The sequence below is a fragment of the Saimiri boliviensis genome, chromosome 11 (assembly GCF_048565385.1).
Source record: "Saimiri boliviensis isolate mSaiBol1 chromosome 11, mSaiBol1.pri, whole genome shotgun sequence".
In the NCBI taxonomy this organism is placed as follows: domain Eukaryota; kingdom Metazoa; phylum Chordata; class Mammalia; order Primates; family Cebidae; genus Saimiri; species Saimiri boliviensis.
Window position 1 is genome coordinate 35,164,921 of NC_133459.1, and position 14,644 is coordinate 35,179,564.

General features: G+C 46.5%; 1 protein-coding gene across 4 annotated transcripts in view; it reads right to left on the minus strand.

The window, feature by feature from the left end:
* Positions 1 to 14,644, minus strand: part of OSCP1 (organic solute carrier partner 1) — a 37,182-nt gene that overhangs the window by 11,490 nt on the left and 11,048 nt on the right. For 2 of the 4 annotated variants that reach the window (XM_074380528.1, XM_010348071.2), the window contains 3 exons: positions 11,310 to 11,464; positions 4,299 to 4,469; positions 3,681 to 3,761 (listed from right to left, as the gene is read on the minus strand). In XM_074380528.1, coding sequence (XP_074236629.1) covers positions 3,681 to 3,761; positions 4,299 to 4,469; positions 11,310 to 11,464 — 407 coding nt within the window. The remainder of the gene's footprint in view (positions 1 to 3,680; positions 3,762 to 4,298; positions 4,470 to 11,309; positions 11,465 to 14,644) is intronic. The other 2 variants (XM_003937495.4, XM_074380527.1) reach the window with 1 other exon arrangement.

Below are 14,644 nucleotides of genomic sequence, written 5' to 3' on the forward strand. Positions count from 1 at the left end.
CTCGGCCTCCCAAAGTGCTGGGATTACAGGCTTGAGCCACCGCGCCCGGCCTTTTTTTTTTTTTTTTTTTTTTGAGACGGAGTTTCGCTCTTGTTGCCCAGGCTGGAGTGCAATGGTGCGATCTCGGCTCACCGCAACCTCCGCCTCCTGGGTTCAGGCAATTCTCCTGCCTCAGCCTCCTGAGTAGCTCGGATTACAGGCACACGCCACCATGCACAGCTAATTTTTAGTATTTTTAGTAGAGACGGGGTTTCACCATGTTGACCAGGATGGTCTCGATCTCTCGACCTCGTGATCCACCCGCCTCGGCCTCCCAAAGTGCTGGGATTACAGGCTTGAGCCACCGCGCCCGGCCTATTCATTTTCTTAATTAAAAATTTTTTATTTTGGACAGGTGCCGTGGCTCACACCTGTAATCCCAGCACTTTGGGAGGCGAGGCTGAGGTGAGCAGATCACCTGAGGTCAGGAGTTTGAAACCATCCTGACCAACATGGTAAAACCCCGTCTCTGTTAAAAATACAAAATTAAAAAAAAATACAAAAATTAGTTGGGCGTCGTATCAGGCACCTGTAATCCCAGATGTTTGGGAGGCTGAGGCAGGAGAATCACTTGAACCCAGGAGGTGGAGGTTGCAGTGAGCTGAGATCATGCCACTGCATTCCAGAGTGAGACTCTGTCTCAAAAAAGATTTATTTTGCTGAGCGCGGTGGCTCAAGCCTGTAATCCCAGCACTTTGGGAGGCCGAGGTGGGTGGATCACGAGGTCAAGAGATCGAGACCATCCTGGTCAAGATGGTGAAATCCCATCTCTACTAAAAACACAAAAAACTAGCTGGGCATGGTGGCGCGTGCCTGTAATCCCAGCTACTCAGGAGGCTGAGGCAGGAGAATTGCCTGAACCCAGGAGGCAGAGGTTGCGGTGAGCCGAGATCACGCCATTGTACTCCAGCCTGGGTAACAAGAGTGAAACTCTGTCTCAAAAAAAAAAAAAAAAAAAGATTTATTTTAAGGACAAGAGTCTCACTATATTGCCCAGGATGGTCTTGAACTCCTGGGCTCAAGTAATCCTCCTGCCTCAATATCCCAAGTAGTTTAGACTACAGGCACTCACCACTATGCCCAGCTCTGGAGTTGAGATTCAAAGAGAAAGGTGAAGCTGGGCACAGTGGCTCACACTTGTAATCCCAGTACTTTGGGAGGCCTAGGCAGGTGGATCGCTTGAGCCCAGGATTTCAAGACCAGCCTGGACAACATCGGAAGATCCTGTCTCTACAAAAAATACAAAAAATTGGCCAGGCATGGTGCCATGCTCCTGTAGTCCCAGTTACTCAAGAGGCTGAGGTGCAAGATCACTTGAGCCCAAGAGGTTGAGGCTGCAGTGATCCATAACTGTGCCACTGTACTCCAGCCTGGACAACAAAGTGAGACCCTGTTTCAAAAAAAAAAAAAAAAAAAAAAAAGAAAAGAAAAGAAAAAGAAAAAAGAGAAACAGGTCTGGGTCCAGAGCCTGGGCTTGTTTTACCATATCATACCATCCTTCCCATATCATGTGGTTAAATAGTGGGAAGAAACAAAGCCCTGTCCAAGAGAGATAGGTTCAAAATTCAGAAGCTCAGATTTTTGAGACAGGGTCTCACTCTGACATCTACTCTGAATCGTGGATTCATCATGGCTCATTGCAGCCGTCCTCCCATCTTAGCCTCCAGAGTAACTGGGACTACAGGCGCATGCCACCATGCCTGGCTAATTTCTATTTTTGTAGAGATGGGGTCTTACCATGTTACCCAGGCTACAGAAATGTGTTTTTATTTTATTTTTATTATTTGTTTGTTTGTTTTTTGAGACAGGGTCTCAGCCCAGGCTGGAGCACAGTAGCATGATCTTGGCTCACTGCAGCCTTGACCTCCTGGGCTCAAGTGATCCTCCCACCTCGGCCTCCCAAATAGCTGGGATTACAGACACGCACCACCATGCCCACTTAATTTTGTATTTTTGGTAGAGATGGGGTCTGTCATGTTGCCCAGGCTGACCTCAGACTCCCGGGTTCAAGTGATCCATCTACCTTGGCCTCCCAAAGTGCTAAGATTATAGTCGTGAGCCCCTGTGTCTGGCCAGAAAATGTGTTTTTAAAAGTTTGAGTGTAGAATTGCCTGGCTATGCAGTCGTGGCAGGAGGAGAGGGGCCAGTTGGGAAGCATAGCCCACAAGAGTATGAGGGCCTGAGCCAGGATGGTGGCAACAGAGATGGAGAGGAAGGAGTGCCAGCGCATGGTGGCTCACACCTGTAATCCTAGCACTTTGAGAGGCTGAGGGAAGAGGATCACTTGAGCCCAAGAGTTAGGGACCAGCCTGGGAAACACAGAAAGACACTGTCTCAAAAAAAAAAGGAAAAGAAGGTGTGGATATTCACAAGGCCAAATCTATAGGTCTTTTTTATTTTGAGATGGAGTCTCACTCTGTCACCCATGCTGGAGTGCGGCAGTGTGATCCTGGCTCACTGCAACCTCCACCTCCTGGGTTCAAGCAATTCTCCTGCCTCAGCCTCCCAAGTAGCTGATACTACAAGCACTCACCACCACGCCCAGCTCATTTTTATTTTTTTAGAGACGGTGTTTCACTGTCTTGGCCAGGCTGGTCTTGAATTCCTGCCCTCGGGTGATCCACCTGCCTCGGCCTCCCAAACTGCTGGGATTATACGCGTGAGCCACCTCGCCTGGCCATTTTTATGTTTTAGTAGAGATGGGGTCTCACCATGTTAGCCAGGCTGGTCTTGAACTCCTGACCTCAGGTGATCCACTCACCTCGGCCTCCCAAAGTGCTGGGATTACAGGCATGAGCCACCACACCCGGCCGACTCTATGGGTCTTAGAAGCAATTGGATGAAGATCAGGGAAGGGGAATCAAAGGTGACATTCTGGTTCTGGGCCAAGTGCGTGGGAGAATGGTGGTGGTGCCCTCAAAAGAAATGAGAAAGTCAGGGCAGCACCTGAACTGTGGAGATTAGTTTAGCTACAGACATCAAGTTGTAGGCACTGGTGGGCATCCTGGTGGGAAGTTTTGGCAGCAAGGTGGTAGAGTTATGGGTCTGGAAGGCAGGGGTGGGGCCAGGGTAGACTAGAGGTTAGACTCAGGAGGCACAGGCAGGGAGGTTGGTAGACAACAGGGCAAGGAAGGAGACCCCTAATTAGCAGGAGGTAGGTAGAGACAGGAGGAAGGTTTGGAGCCAGGTGGAGGGAGAGGAAGGAGTAAAAGGCATTGAGATGGGAGAGGGAAGGGAAGGGAAAGCCAGGATGGTACGGAACCATGAAAGACCTGGAAAGGTGAGAGTTCCACGGAGTAGGGGCAGCCTCCTGACAGTGTCATATACTGGAGCAGTCAAGAAGAATAAAGCTCAAGAAACAGTTTTGCAGATGGTGACTTGAAAGCACATTTCCTCTGGAGAAGTAACACAATAAACCATATTTCAAAGAAACTCACAAGGTAATCAGAAAAGAATGGCAGCATCACTGTCTTCCTTGGTCCATTTAAAAACTGCTGAGATTTATTAACAATATCTTTATCATTAGGGAGGCAAACCCTGAGGACATCACTAACTGGTCAAAATCTCTGTCTTTGTCTTCCAGGGGTTGTTTTTCTGGTACAGCAGCTCCTGGGTGTTCCCAGGGCCGCCCATTGACTTACTCGGATGTGCAGGTCTTGGAAGAAGATGAGGAGCGTCTGCCGGATCAGCTGGAACTCCCCTGCAGAAAGACCACCATATATCTGCCAAAGGCAAGCAGAAAGTAGAACTTCACTTTCAAAGAGGGATGAGTAGTACACACAGGCGGGGCGGGTGGGCGCTCAGGGATGGGAGCCAGATAGGCAAGGAGAGGACTGGGCTGCTGGGCAGGAGGGGCAGCAGGAGGACCAGCAGTGCTCCCTCACTAGGGTGACAAAGCCTGTTACCCACACCTGAGCAAGGGTATGCTTCCTCTCTCCCATTTTCCACAGACCTGGAGAGGCTGTTCCCCAAGATTTAGCAGAACATCCACCACCAACTCCTTTTCAGAGAAGTGAGGAGAAAATGGCTATGCTCTGTATGATTGCTTTTTCAACTGCGAAGGCTACAGTTAAGAGGGTGTAAGATGATCCCTATTACATTACCAAATGGACACAGATAGATTTTCAGAACATTCTGGGAGAGTGGCAGGCTTTGCCATTCCTCATCCTGTTCTTCGTGTCATAGAATCTACCTGTTCTTAACAGAGGGATGAAAAAAAGTACTGGGGCTGAGAGGCAAGAAACTGATGGCACTCTTACTTCTATCAGCTGCCGGAAAGTCTCGTCCACTTGCTGCAGGATGGTTGGGGAGTCTCGGATGAATCCCTTGATGGTATCTAAATGATTGAAAGTGACCAGCAGCACATCCTTGGGTCGGGGACACAGCAATACTTGATATTTGAAAGCCATAGTCATCAGGTCATAGAGCTGCTAACCCCACACACAAGCAAAAGAAATGGGATAGAGATCAGGCTTGAGAATCTCCAGTGACTCAGTCAAGAATTTACTGAAAACCAACTCTGGGCTTGCCATGCAGCTTGGGTAACTATATTACTTATCATGCAAACCAAGACACTTCTGAGAGTCAAAGCGGGTGCTATTAATAATTAAGCCAGGGCTGGGCGCAGTGGCTCATTCCTGTAATCCCAGAACTTTGGGAGGCTAAGGGCGGGGGTGATCATGAGGTCAGGAGTTCAAGACCAGCCTGTTCAAGATGGTGAAACCCCATCTCTACTAAAACTACAAAACAGCTGGATGAGGTGGCAGGCACCTGTAATCCCAGCTACTTGGGAGGCTGAGGCAGGAGAACTGCTTGAACTCGGGCAGCAGAGTTTGCAGTAAACTGAGATTGCATCACTGCACTCCAGCCTGGGTGACAGTATGTAACTCCGTCTCAAAAATAATAATAATAATAATAATAATAAAGCCAGGACGACAGGAGTAAGCCAGCACATTCCTGTGCAAACCAGGATTTCCGGTCACCTGATGTGTATTGCTAACGGGATACATATGAAATAATATCGGTAGCAGTGGAGTCCCAAACTGAGTACTGGAACTGGAGAAAGAAAATGCAAATTCAAGAACGCCTTTCCTCCTAACTTATTGTATGACCTTGACCAAGTTTCTTAACTTTGGGCCTGAGTTTTCTCATCTGTAAAAAAAAATACTCTCTAATTTCCCAATGTTGCAGAGGTGCTGAGAGGAATAAATGAAGCAATATGTGTGCAAGTGGCAAGTATAGCGTTCTATAGCTGTGTAAGAATCATTGCAAGTGATGAACTGTGTGGATATCAACAAGCCCTCTCCACATAGGTGTGTATGACCATCCATGAAAGATCAGAAGGGAGGAACTGGTGGGGACCAATGCGGTGAAGACAGGCTTCGTGGCACACGTGGCCTTACATAGCCCTCGAGGCGGCTGCAGGATTTCAACTGGCTGAGGGCAGAGGAAAGACATTCCTGTTGAGGGAAACATACATGTGAGGGCCTGGAGGCAGCAATGAGTGTGTTATTTTTCTGGGAGAAAGAGGAGAATGGCCTGAGGACGGTTTGTGTTGAGGATGGCAGGTAATAAAGTTGGTTAAGTATGGCAAATAAAGATGGCAACAATAGAAACTGGGACCACAAGAATGGGGAGGGAAGGAGGCAGGGGTCAAGGACTGAAAAATAACTATTGGGCACTATGCTGACTACCTGACTGATGGGCTCAGTTGCACCCCTGACCTCAGCATCATGTAATATACCCATGTAACGAACCTGTGCATGGACCTCCTGTATATATACTAAAAGCTGAATTATTAAAAACAGAATAAAGGTTTTAGAGAGAGAGGCAAAACAATTTCGACTAGATGTGGTAGAAGTTAGGGGGTTAGTTGTTTGAGCTGACATCATCACAGTGGTGCCTGAATGAGGTCTGGCAACCATGAGATGTGAGGGAAGGGAGAGATGGGTTAGGGAGAGTAGCTAGCACCTGGCTCCTAAAAGGATTACAGTAATTATCTACTGATGGCAGGAATGAAAGAAATGCTGTTGGAGTAATCCAGACTTAAGGCTTGGGAAAAAGATAGTGGGAATGGAGAGTCAGGGAAAGGATCACACCATATTTATAAGGAAAAGCTGTCAGCAGGCAGTGACTGCCTGGATTTGCGGGATGATGATGGGGGTGGTCCAGAAGGAATGCAGCCTTTTCAGCCTTGTGCTGATGGGGAAGAATTATGCTATTATTAGTATTAGTATTATTTTGAGATGAGTCTCACTCTGTTTCCCAGGCTGCAGTACAATGGCATGATCTCGGCTTACTGCAACTTCTGTTTCTGGGGTTCAAGTGATTCTCCTGCTTCAGCGTCCAACTGGGACTACAGGCATGGGCCACCACACCCAGCTAATTTTTGTATTTTTAGTGGAGACAGGGTTTCACGTTGGCCAGGATGGTCTCAATCACTTGATCTTGGGATCTGCCTGCCTCAGCCTCCTAAAGTGCTGGGATTACAGGCGTGAGCCACTGCGCCTGGCCGGAATGATGCTGTTGATGGAGGAAAGAACATCTAGGGGATGTGGGAGCAGAGGAGCCAGGAGAGAAGATGGACAGTTAACTTATGGACATGTCTGGGGCAGGACTGAAAGTTAAACTACCATTTGAGTGTCGTGCCAAGCACATGTATATATATTACCTCATTTGATCTCATTTATTCTTCACAAGAACTCTATGTGTTAGGTATTAGCCCAGTTTAAAAATGAGGAAACTTACTTAATTTCACATTGCTGGTAAATGCAGGATGATATATGACCTCAGGACTAGCAGATTCTAAGGCACTTGCCAGGATCCCTCTACATCATCCCATTTCTCCTAATACAACCAAACACTTCCACTTGGAAGGTGGCATACAGCCAGGCATGGTGGCTCACGCCTGTAATCCTAGCACTTTGGGAGGCCGAGGTGGGTGGATCACCTGAGGCCAGGAGTTCAAGACCAGCCTGGCCATCATGGTGAAGCCCCATCTTTTATTAAAAACAAAAAGAAGGTGGCATACAACCAGAACAGCCGGCCAGGCGTGGTTGCTCACGCCTGTAATCCCAGCACCTTGGGGGGCTGAGGCGGGTAGATCACTAAGTCAGGAGTTTGAGACCAGCTTGGCCAACATGGTGAAACTCCATCTCTACTAAAAATACAAAAAATTAGCAAGGTGTGGTGGTGCATGCCTGTAATCCCAGCTACTAGGGAGGCTGAGGCAGGAGAATCACTTGAACCCGGGAGGTAGATGTTGCAGTGAGCTGAGTCAGTGCCACTGCACTCCAGCCTGGATGACAGAGCAAGACTCTCTCTCAAAAAAATAAAACAAAATAAACCCCCACCAGAAAACAGGAATAGCCTGGTGTGTGTGCATGGGGGTAGGGAAAGTACAATACTGGAGATAGAGATTTGAGACTCTCTGCCATCATTATCAAACATTAAGTGCTCGTATATAGGACACCATGCTAGAAATAAAAGATAAAAACAGGTATAAGATGAAGGAATGACAGTTCAGAGTATTTCAGTAAATTGGGTCTCACAGCTAGTAACTGGTAGAGCTAAGGCTTGAACTCAGTTTTTTTTATTTTAAGTTCTGTGTCCTTCCACTGTGGAAATTTAAACTTCCTTTTCTTTTCTTTCTTTCTTTCTGACATGGGGGTCTCACTCTGTTACCCAGGCTGGAGTACAGAGGCGTGAACACAGCTCACTGAAGCCCCAGCCTCCCCTGCTCAAGCTGTCTTCCCGTCTCAGCCTCTTGAGTAGTTGGGACTGCAGCTGTGTGCCACTGTGCCCAGTAAGTTCTTTTAATTTTTAGTAGAGATGAGGTCTCACTATAGTTTTGTAAAATATGTTAAAAAAAATATTAGAGATGGTTTTTTGCTATGTTGCCTGGGCTGGTCTTGAACTCCCGGGCTCAAGTGATCCTTCCACCTGGGACTCCCAAAGAGCTGGATTACAGGCGTGAGCTACTGTGCTTAGTTTCTAAACTTTTTTAAAGGCAGAGAGAGAATGGCAAGCAGAACTGAAAAGATAATTAATATTTATTGAACAGCTACATGCCAGGCCTAGGTATGTTTCTCACTTAATCCTCCCAATAATTGATGAATTAGCATTTATTATCCCCATTTTACAGATGAGAAAATGGAGGCTCAGAGAGGTAAAGTAACTTTCCAAAGGTAAGTGGCAAGAGGTAAGAGGGCGCAGTTAAAGGCAGTCTGTCTCCCTGAGTCTTCTAAGTACTAGTAATAAGTAAGTGCTAATTCTGCAAATCTAACTTCCACCATCAGTCATCATGATTTAAAAATTTTTTCTTTCTATTTTTTTAGAGACAGGGTCTGGCTATATTGCCAAGGCTGGTCTTGAACTCCTGGGCTCAAACGATCCTCCTGCCTTGGCCTCCCAAAGTGCTGGGATTACTGGCATAAGCCACTGTACCCAGCCTTTAAAAATTTTTTTTGGCCGGGCGCGGTGGCTCAAGCCTGTAATCCCAGCACTTTGGGAGGCCGAGGTGGGTGGATCACGAGGTCAAGAGATTGAGACCAACCTTGGTCAACAAGGTGGAAACCCCGTCTCTACTAAAAATACAAAAAATTAGCTGGGCATGGTGGTGCATGCCTGTAATCCCAGCTACTCAGGAGGCTGAGACAGGAGAATTGCCTGAACCCAGGAGGCGGAGGTTAGGTTGCGGTGAGCTGAGATCGTGCCATTGCACTCCAGCCTGGGTAACAAGAGCAAAACTCTGTCTCAAAAAAAAAAAAAAAAAAAAAAATTTTTGTAGAGATTGGGTCTTGCTGTGTTGCCCAAGCTGGTCTTAAATTCCTGGCCTCAATCCCAAAGTGCTGTAATTAGAGCCACAAGATGCTGTGCCTGGTAGTCCTCATTCACGTAATGGAGGAAGCTATAAAGCAATTATTATTATATTTTAAATTAACTAAAAACCAAACTTTAAAGATTTCATTATTTTCCCCCTAACATCCTATTTCCGTTCCAAAATCCCAGCCAGGGATTTTTTTTTTTGGAACACAACATTATATTCCATTGTCATGTGTCCTTGGGCTCTTCTTAGCTGTGAGTTTCTCTGACTTTCCTTGATTTTGGTGACCTTGACAGTTTTGAGTACTGGTCAGGTATTTTGTAAGCATGACTGACTGACAGTATTTGTATGATTTTTTTGTTTTGTTTTGTTTGAGACAGAGCTTCGCTCTTGTTACCCAGGCTGGAGTGCAATGGCGCGATCTCGGCTCACCGCAACCTCCGCCTTCTGGGTTCAGGCAATTCTCCTGCCTCAGCCTCCTGAGTAGCTGGGATTACAATCACGCGCCACCAAGCCCAGCTAATTTTTTTTTTGCATTTTTAGTAGAGATGGGGTTTCACCATGTTGACCAGGATGGTCTTGATCTCTTGACCTCGTGATCCACCCACCTCGGCCTCCCAAAATGCTGGGATTACAGGCTTGAGCCACCGCGCCCGGCCCTGTGTGATGTTTTTCTTACGGTTAGTCTGGGGTTCTGAATTTCGGGAAGGAAGACCACAGAAGTGAAGCACCATTTGTATCACATCATGTCAGGGTACATACTGGCAACATGACTCATCACTGTTGATGCTGACCTTGACCATCTGGTTGGGGTAGTTTATCAAGTTTCTCTACTGTAAAGCTAACTATTTCTTCCCTCCTTCCCATACGGTACTCTTTGAAGTGCAGCCCCCACCTAAGTAGTGGGGAGTTACACTCTCCCTCCCTCAAGGCAGAGTATATGCATAAATCATATAGAATTCTTCCAAACAGACTTGTCTGTCCCTTGCCATTTATGTAGAATTATTATTATTATTCAGAGGTAGATATATTCTTGAAGGAATTATTACTTAAAGAATCAGCATTCTAATAATTTGTTTCCCAAAGAAATAGATATATTCACTTTACGAGTAAAGACTGTTTTTTAACTTGCTCTAAAAAATATCTGGTTTCTGCATGGTAGAGCTGAGATCTGTGAGGAATGAGGCAGAATTAAAGTTTTAGGGTTGAGTGGTTTTTTTTTTTTTTTTTTTGAGACGGAGTTTCGCTCTTGTTACCCAGGCTGGAGTGCAATGGCGCGATCTCGGCTCACCGCAACCTCCACCTCCTGGGTTCAGGCAATTCTCCTGCCTCAGCCTCCTGAGGAGCTGGGATTACAGGCACGTGCCACCATGCCCAGCTAATTTTTGGTATTTTTAGTAGAGACGGGGTTTCACCATGTTGACCAGGATGGTCTCGATCTCTTGACCTCGTGATCCACCCGCCTCGGCCTCCCAAAGTGCTGGGATTACAGGCTTGAGCCACCGCGCCCGGCGGGTTGAGTGCTTTTTTAAAAAAATTTTTATTTATTTATTTTTGAGACAAAGTCCTACTCTGTCACCCAGGTTGGAGTGCAGTGGTGTGATCTCATCTCATTGCAACCTCCGCCTCCTGGGTTCAAGTGATTCTCGTGCCTCAGCCTCCTGAGTAGCTGAGATTACGGGCGCCCACCACCATGCCCAGCTAAGTTTTGTATTTTTAGTAGAAATTGGGTTTTACCATGTTGGCCAGGCTGGTCTCAAACTCCTGACCTCAAGTGATCTGCCTGCCTCAGGCCTCCCAAAGTGCTGGGATTATAGGTGTGAGCTACCACGCCCAGCCAGGGTTGAGTGCTTTTATTGTGTTAAGGGATGTGTTCCTGGGGTTCATAAATACGGGCATAAAAGCCAGCACTCTTGTCTAGGTGCAGTGGCTCACACCTGTAATCCTAGCACTTTGGGAGACTGAGGCATGAGGATCGCTTGAGCCCAGGAGTTCGAGACCAGTCTTGGCAACAAAGTGAGACCCTGTCTCTACAAAAATTAAAAAATTAGTCACTGTGGTGGCATGTGCCGGTAGTCCCAGCTACTTGGGAGTCTGAGGCAGGAGAAATGCTTGAGCCTGGGAGACCAAGGCTGCAGTGAGCTATGACTGTACCACTGCACTCCAGCCTGGATAACAGAGTGAGACCCTGTCTCAAAAACAAACAAGCAAATAAAACCCAGCACTCTCTTTGGGCAGGTGGAATGACATAAACAACACAGAGGTTGTTATGGATGATTTCTGAGGTCTTTCCCAACTCCAAAATTCAACAACTACTAGTATTTACACATGCCTGCTTCTTGCATGGAACCACTGCATACATCATCTCCTGCGAGCCCAGTCTATGAGCAACCACAAAAGCTACAAAAAAATGCAACCAAAATGACAAAGGCAGCTGTCTGCTCACCTTATCCATGCTGGCCTGGTTCAGTTTCATAATGGAGGCATGGGCCAGGCGCTCATAGATAGTCCTCAGGGCCTTCTTAGAGTAGAGCTCTTGAGGTTTGAATAATTCCTCCATAAACTTTCTGTTGAACATGGTTGAGATGATGTCATTCAGAACTGCAGAGACAAGAGAGAATACAGCTGAGCAAGGTACTGAAGCAAGCCTATCTCGAAATGCTGTTTGTGTATGGGTACAGGAGCCAAGTGTATATAGTACAGAATTGGATGCTGTGTGGCTGGTGAGATCAGCTCCCTGTGGGCACCACACAGGTGTCTTGGTAGAAAGCAGGGCTGTGAGAGTGCTTTATGATGCCATATGATGCCATTTCGGGGCAGACATAAATGATGACAAGGCACCAATGTGTTGTGGTTCGGAGATTATAAACTATTTAAATAAATATTATCTCACTTGATGGTAAGGGGAATATTTCTTCTTTATTTAAAAAAGATTACTGGCTGGGTGTACAGGCTCATGCCTAAATCCCAGTGTTTTGGGAGGCCAAGGCTGGAGGATCACTTGAGGCCAGGAGTTTGAGATCAGCCTGGGCAACATAGTTAGTCCATCTCTACAAAAAATTGAAGACAATTTGCTGGGTGTGGTGCCAGGGCCTGGAGGCTGAGACAGGAGGATCACTTGAACCCAGGAATGCAATGCTGCAGTGAGCTCTGATTGTACCACTGCACTCCAGCCTAGGCAACAGGAGATCCTGTCAAAAAAAGAAAGAAAGAAAGAAAGAAATTCCTATAATTTTAAAAAGCAAATCTAAACATTTTAAATTAACATTAAATATTATAAAAATGGGACCAACAATGACTCTTTTTTTTTTTTTTTTTGAGACGGAGTTTCGCTCTTGTTACCCAGGCTGGAGTGCAATGGCGCGATCTCGGCTCACCGCAACCTCCGCCTCCTGGGTTCAGGCAATTCTCCTGCCTCAGCCTCCTGAGTAGCTGGGATTACAGGCACGCGCCACCATGCCCAGCTAATTTTTTGCACCTTTAGCAGAGACGGGGTTTCACCATGTTGACCAGGATGGTCTCGATCTCTTGACCTCGTGATCCACCCGCCTCGGCCTCCCAAAGTGCTGGGATTATAGGCTTGAGCCACCGCGCCCGGCGCAACAATGACTCTTAATAACATCTCATGAAAATAGACAAGTCTATCCACTGGTTAGAGATTAAAACCCTTGTGATGTCTGCACGAGACATGTACTTTGAATAGCACCATTTTTGAATGCCTTACTTTCCACATTTGATCTGTAATATTGATATTACAGTATAGTGCTGTATCTCACACTGTTGTTCAAATGGAAAGTTTCCCTCTGGTGAGAAAGAAGTGTGAAAACCAAAGTGTCTATAGTTTCAAGTCTTCATTCATCTAGATATTTTGCACTACTGAATAAAATATCACTAGTTAAGGGCCAGGAAAACCCTCAGGTATGAGAAATAGGAACAGACATGGCTGAACATAGATTATCCTTAATTAAACCAGTTATCCTGGCCTAAATGTGAGCATATGTGGATACTAATATACACTTACAGAAATTCAAATCTGAGGCCGGGCGCGGCGGCTCACACCTGTAATCCCAGCACTTCTGGGAGGCCGAGGCGGGTGGATCACAAGGTCAAGAGATTGAGACCACCCTGGTCAACATGGTGAAACCCCGTCTCTACTAAAAATACAAAAAATTAACTGGGCATGGTGGTGCGTGCCTGTAATCTCAGCTACTCGGGAGGCTGAGGTAGGAGAATTGCCTGAACCCAGGAGGCGGAGGTTGCGGTGAGCCGATCGCGCCATTGCACTCCAGCCTGGGTAACAAGCGAAACCCCGTATCAAAAAAAAAAAAAAAAAAAAGAAAAAAAAGAAATTCAAATCTGAAAGAAAACTGGGTTACTTAAAATAATTATACCAAGTCACTTATTAAACATGAGTGGTTATTACTGAATTATGGAAATTCTTCCTTCTTTTGCTGAACACAAAGGTTACTCCAGATGATTGTCTGTGGCCATGCATCTTTAGAGCAGAGGCAAGGTGGAGCAGTGAAGTGATTATTTTAGGTACTCTCTACCTGTAAGCAATTGACAGAAGAAGTACCCTGAGGGTTCAGGCCAGTAATTTAAAGCATTTCAATGCATTCTATGGAGGAAGAGGGAGCTGAGGACTCGTTGTACTTAAATCTCAAGTGGAAGGGCTACAGAGAGAGGGGAGAGGGTATACACCCCCCACCCCCCCACACACACCCAGTGACACAAATGAACTGACTATGGTTCCTTACAGAAATGCTAAACTCACACTTGACCTTTAGCTTTTACTCTAGACCAAGCGTTCCCAAACTTTTTACACAGGGGGCCAGTTCACTGTCCCTCAGACCGTTGGAGGGCCGCCACATACTGTGCTCCTCTCACTGACCACCAGTGAAAGAGGTGCCCCTTCCTGAAGTGTGTGTGGGGGGGCGGAGGGGGGGCGGATAAATAGCCTCAGGTGGCCTCATGCGGCCTGCGGGCCGTAGTTTGGGGACACCTGCTCTAGACTGTTCCTATTACTTCCTATTATAGTGAGGAAGAACCAAATCCATTACCAACACAGGGTGTCCCTGACATCTGGCAATTTCAAACCACCACAGCTTGCCCTTGATGTGCCCTAACATTTCCCCAGAGTGGACAGCTCAGAGGGACACAGAACTCTTTCAGCTCTGCCTCATGCCTGACCAATAAGAAAGAACCTGCAATAAACTGGGTTTTCTGACCCTTTCCTTACCATAGCCTACATAAAATGCAGCATTTGCAAGAAAACAGGCACAACTGAAAAGCCACACATACATCCTCAAAAGAAGGAATATGAAGAATTTTCCACAGACTTATGTAAGCCAGGGAGGAGTGCCAAAGAAGAATTCAAGTTAAAGCATCACATCAACTCTGGTTAGGTTAATGCTTACAATGAGCTACTGCTCACCTAGATGCCGAGTCATTTCTCTGGGGTCTTTGAGCCCTTATTTGGAGTGAGGAAAATACCTTAGACCCAGATAAATCAGTTCTGGACGAAGAATACCCCAAGGTGATTGTTAGCTACTTGGGCAAAGTGAAAAACAAAATGAAGCCTTTGCCTCAGGAAGTGAAGAAGCTTTGCAGCACCATGGCTCCTGGCACAAGAGCTTGCAGGACAGTTCACCTGCTGGCAAGAGGATGGCAGGGTCTGTCTTTGCAGGCAGAGCAGTGAGTGCAAATGTCCCCAAAGAGGAAATGGCAGTTTAATGGTTGGGCCAGGACACCTAGGGCCCCCTCTTCTCATTTCGTTCTTTG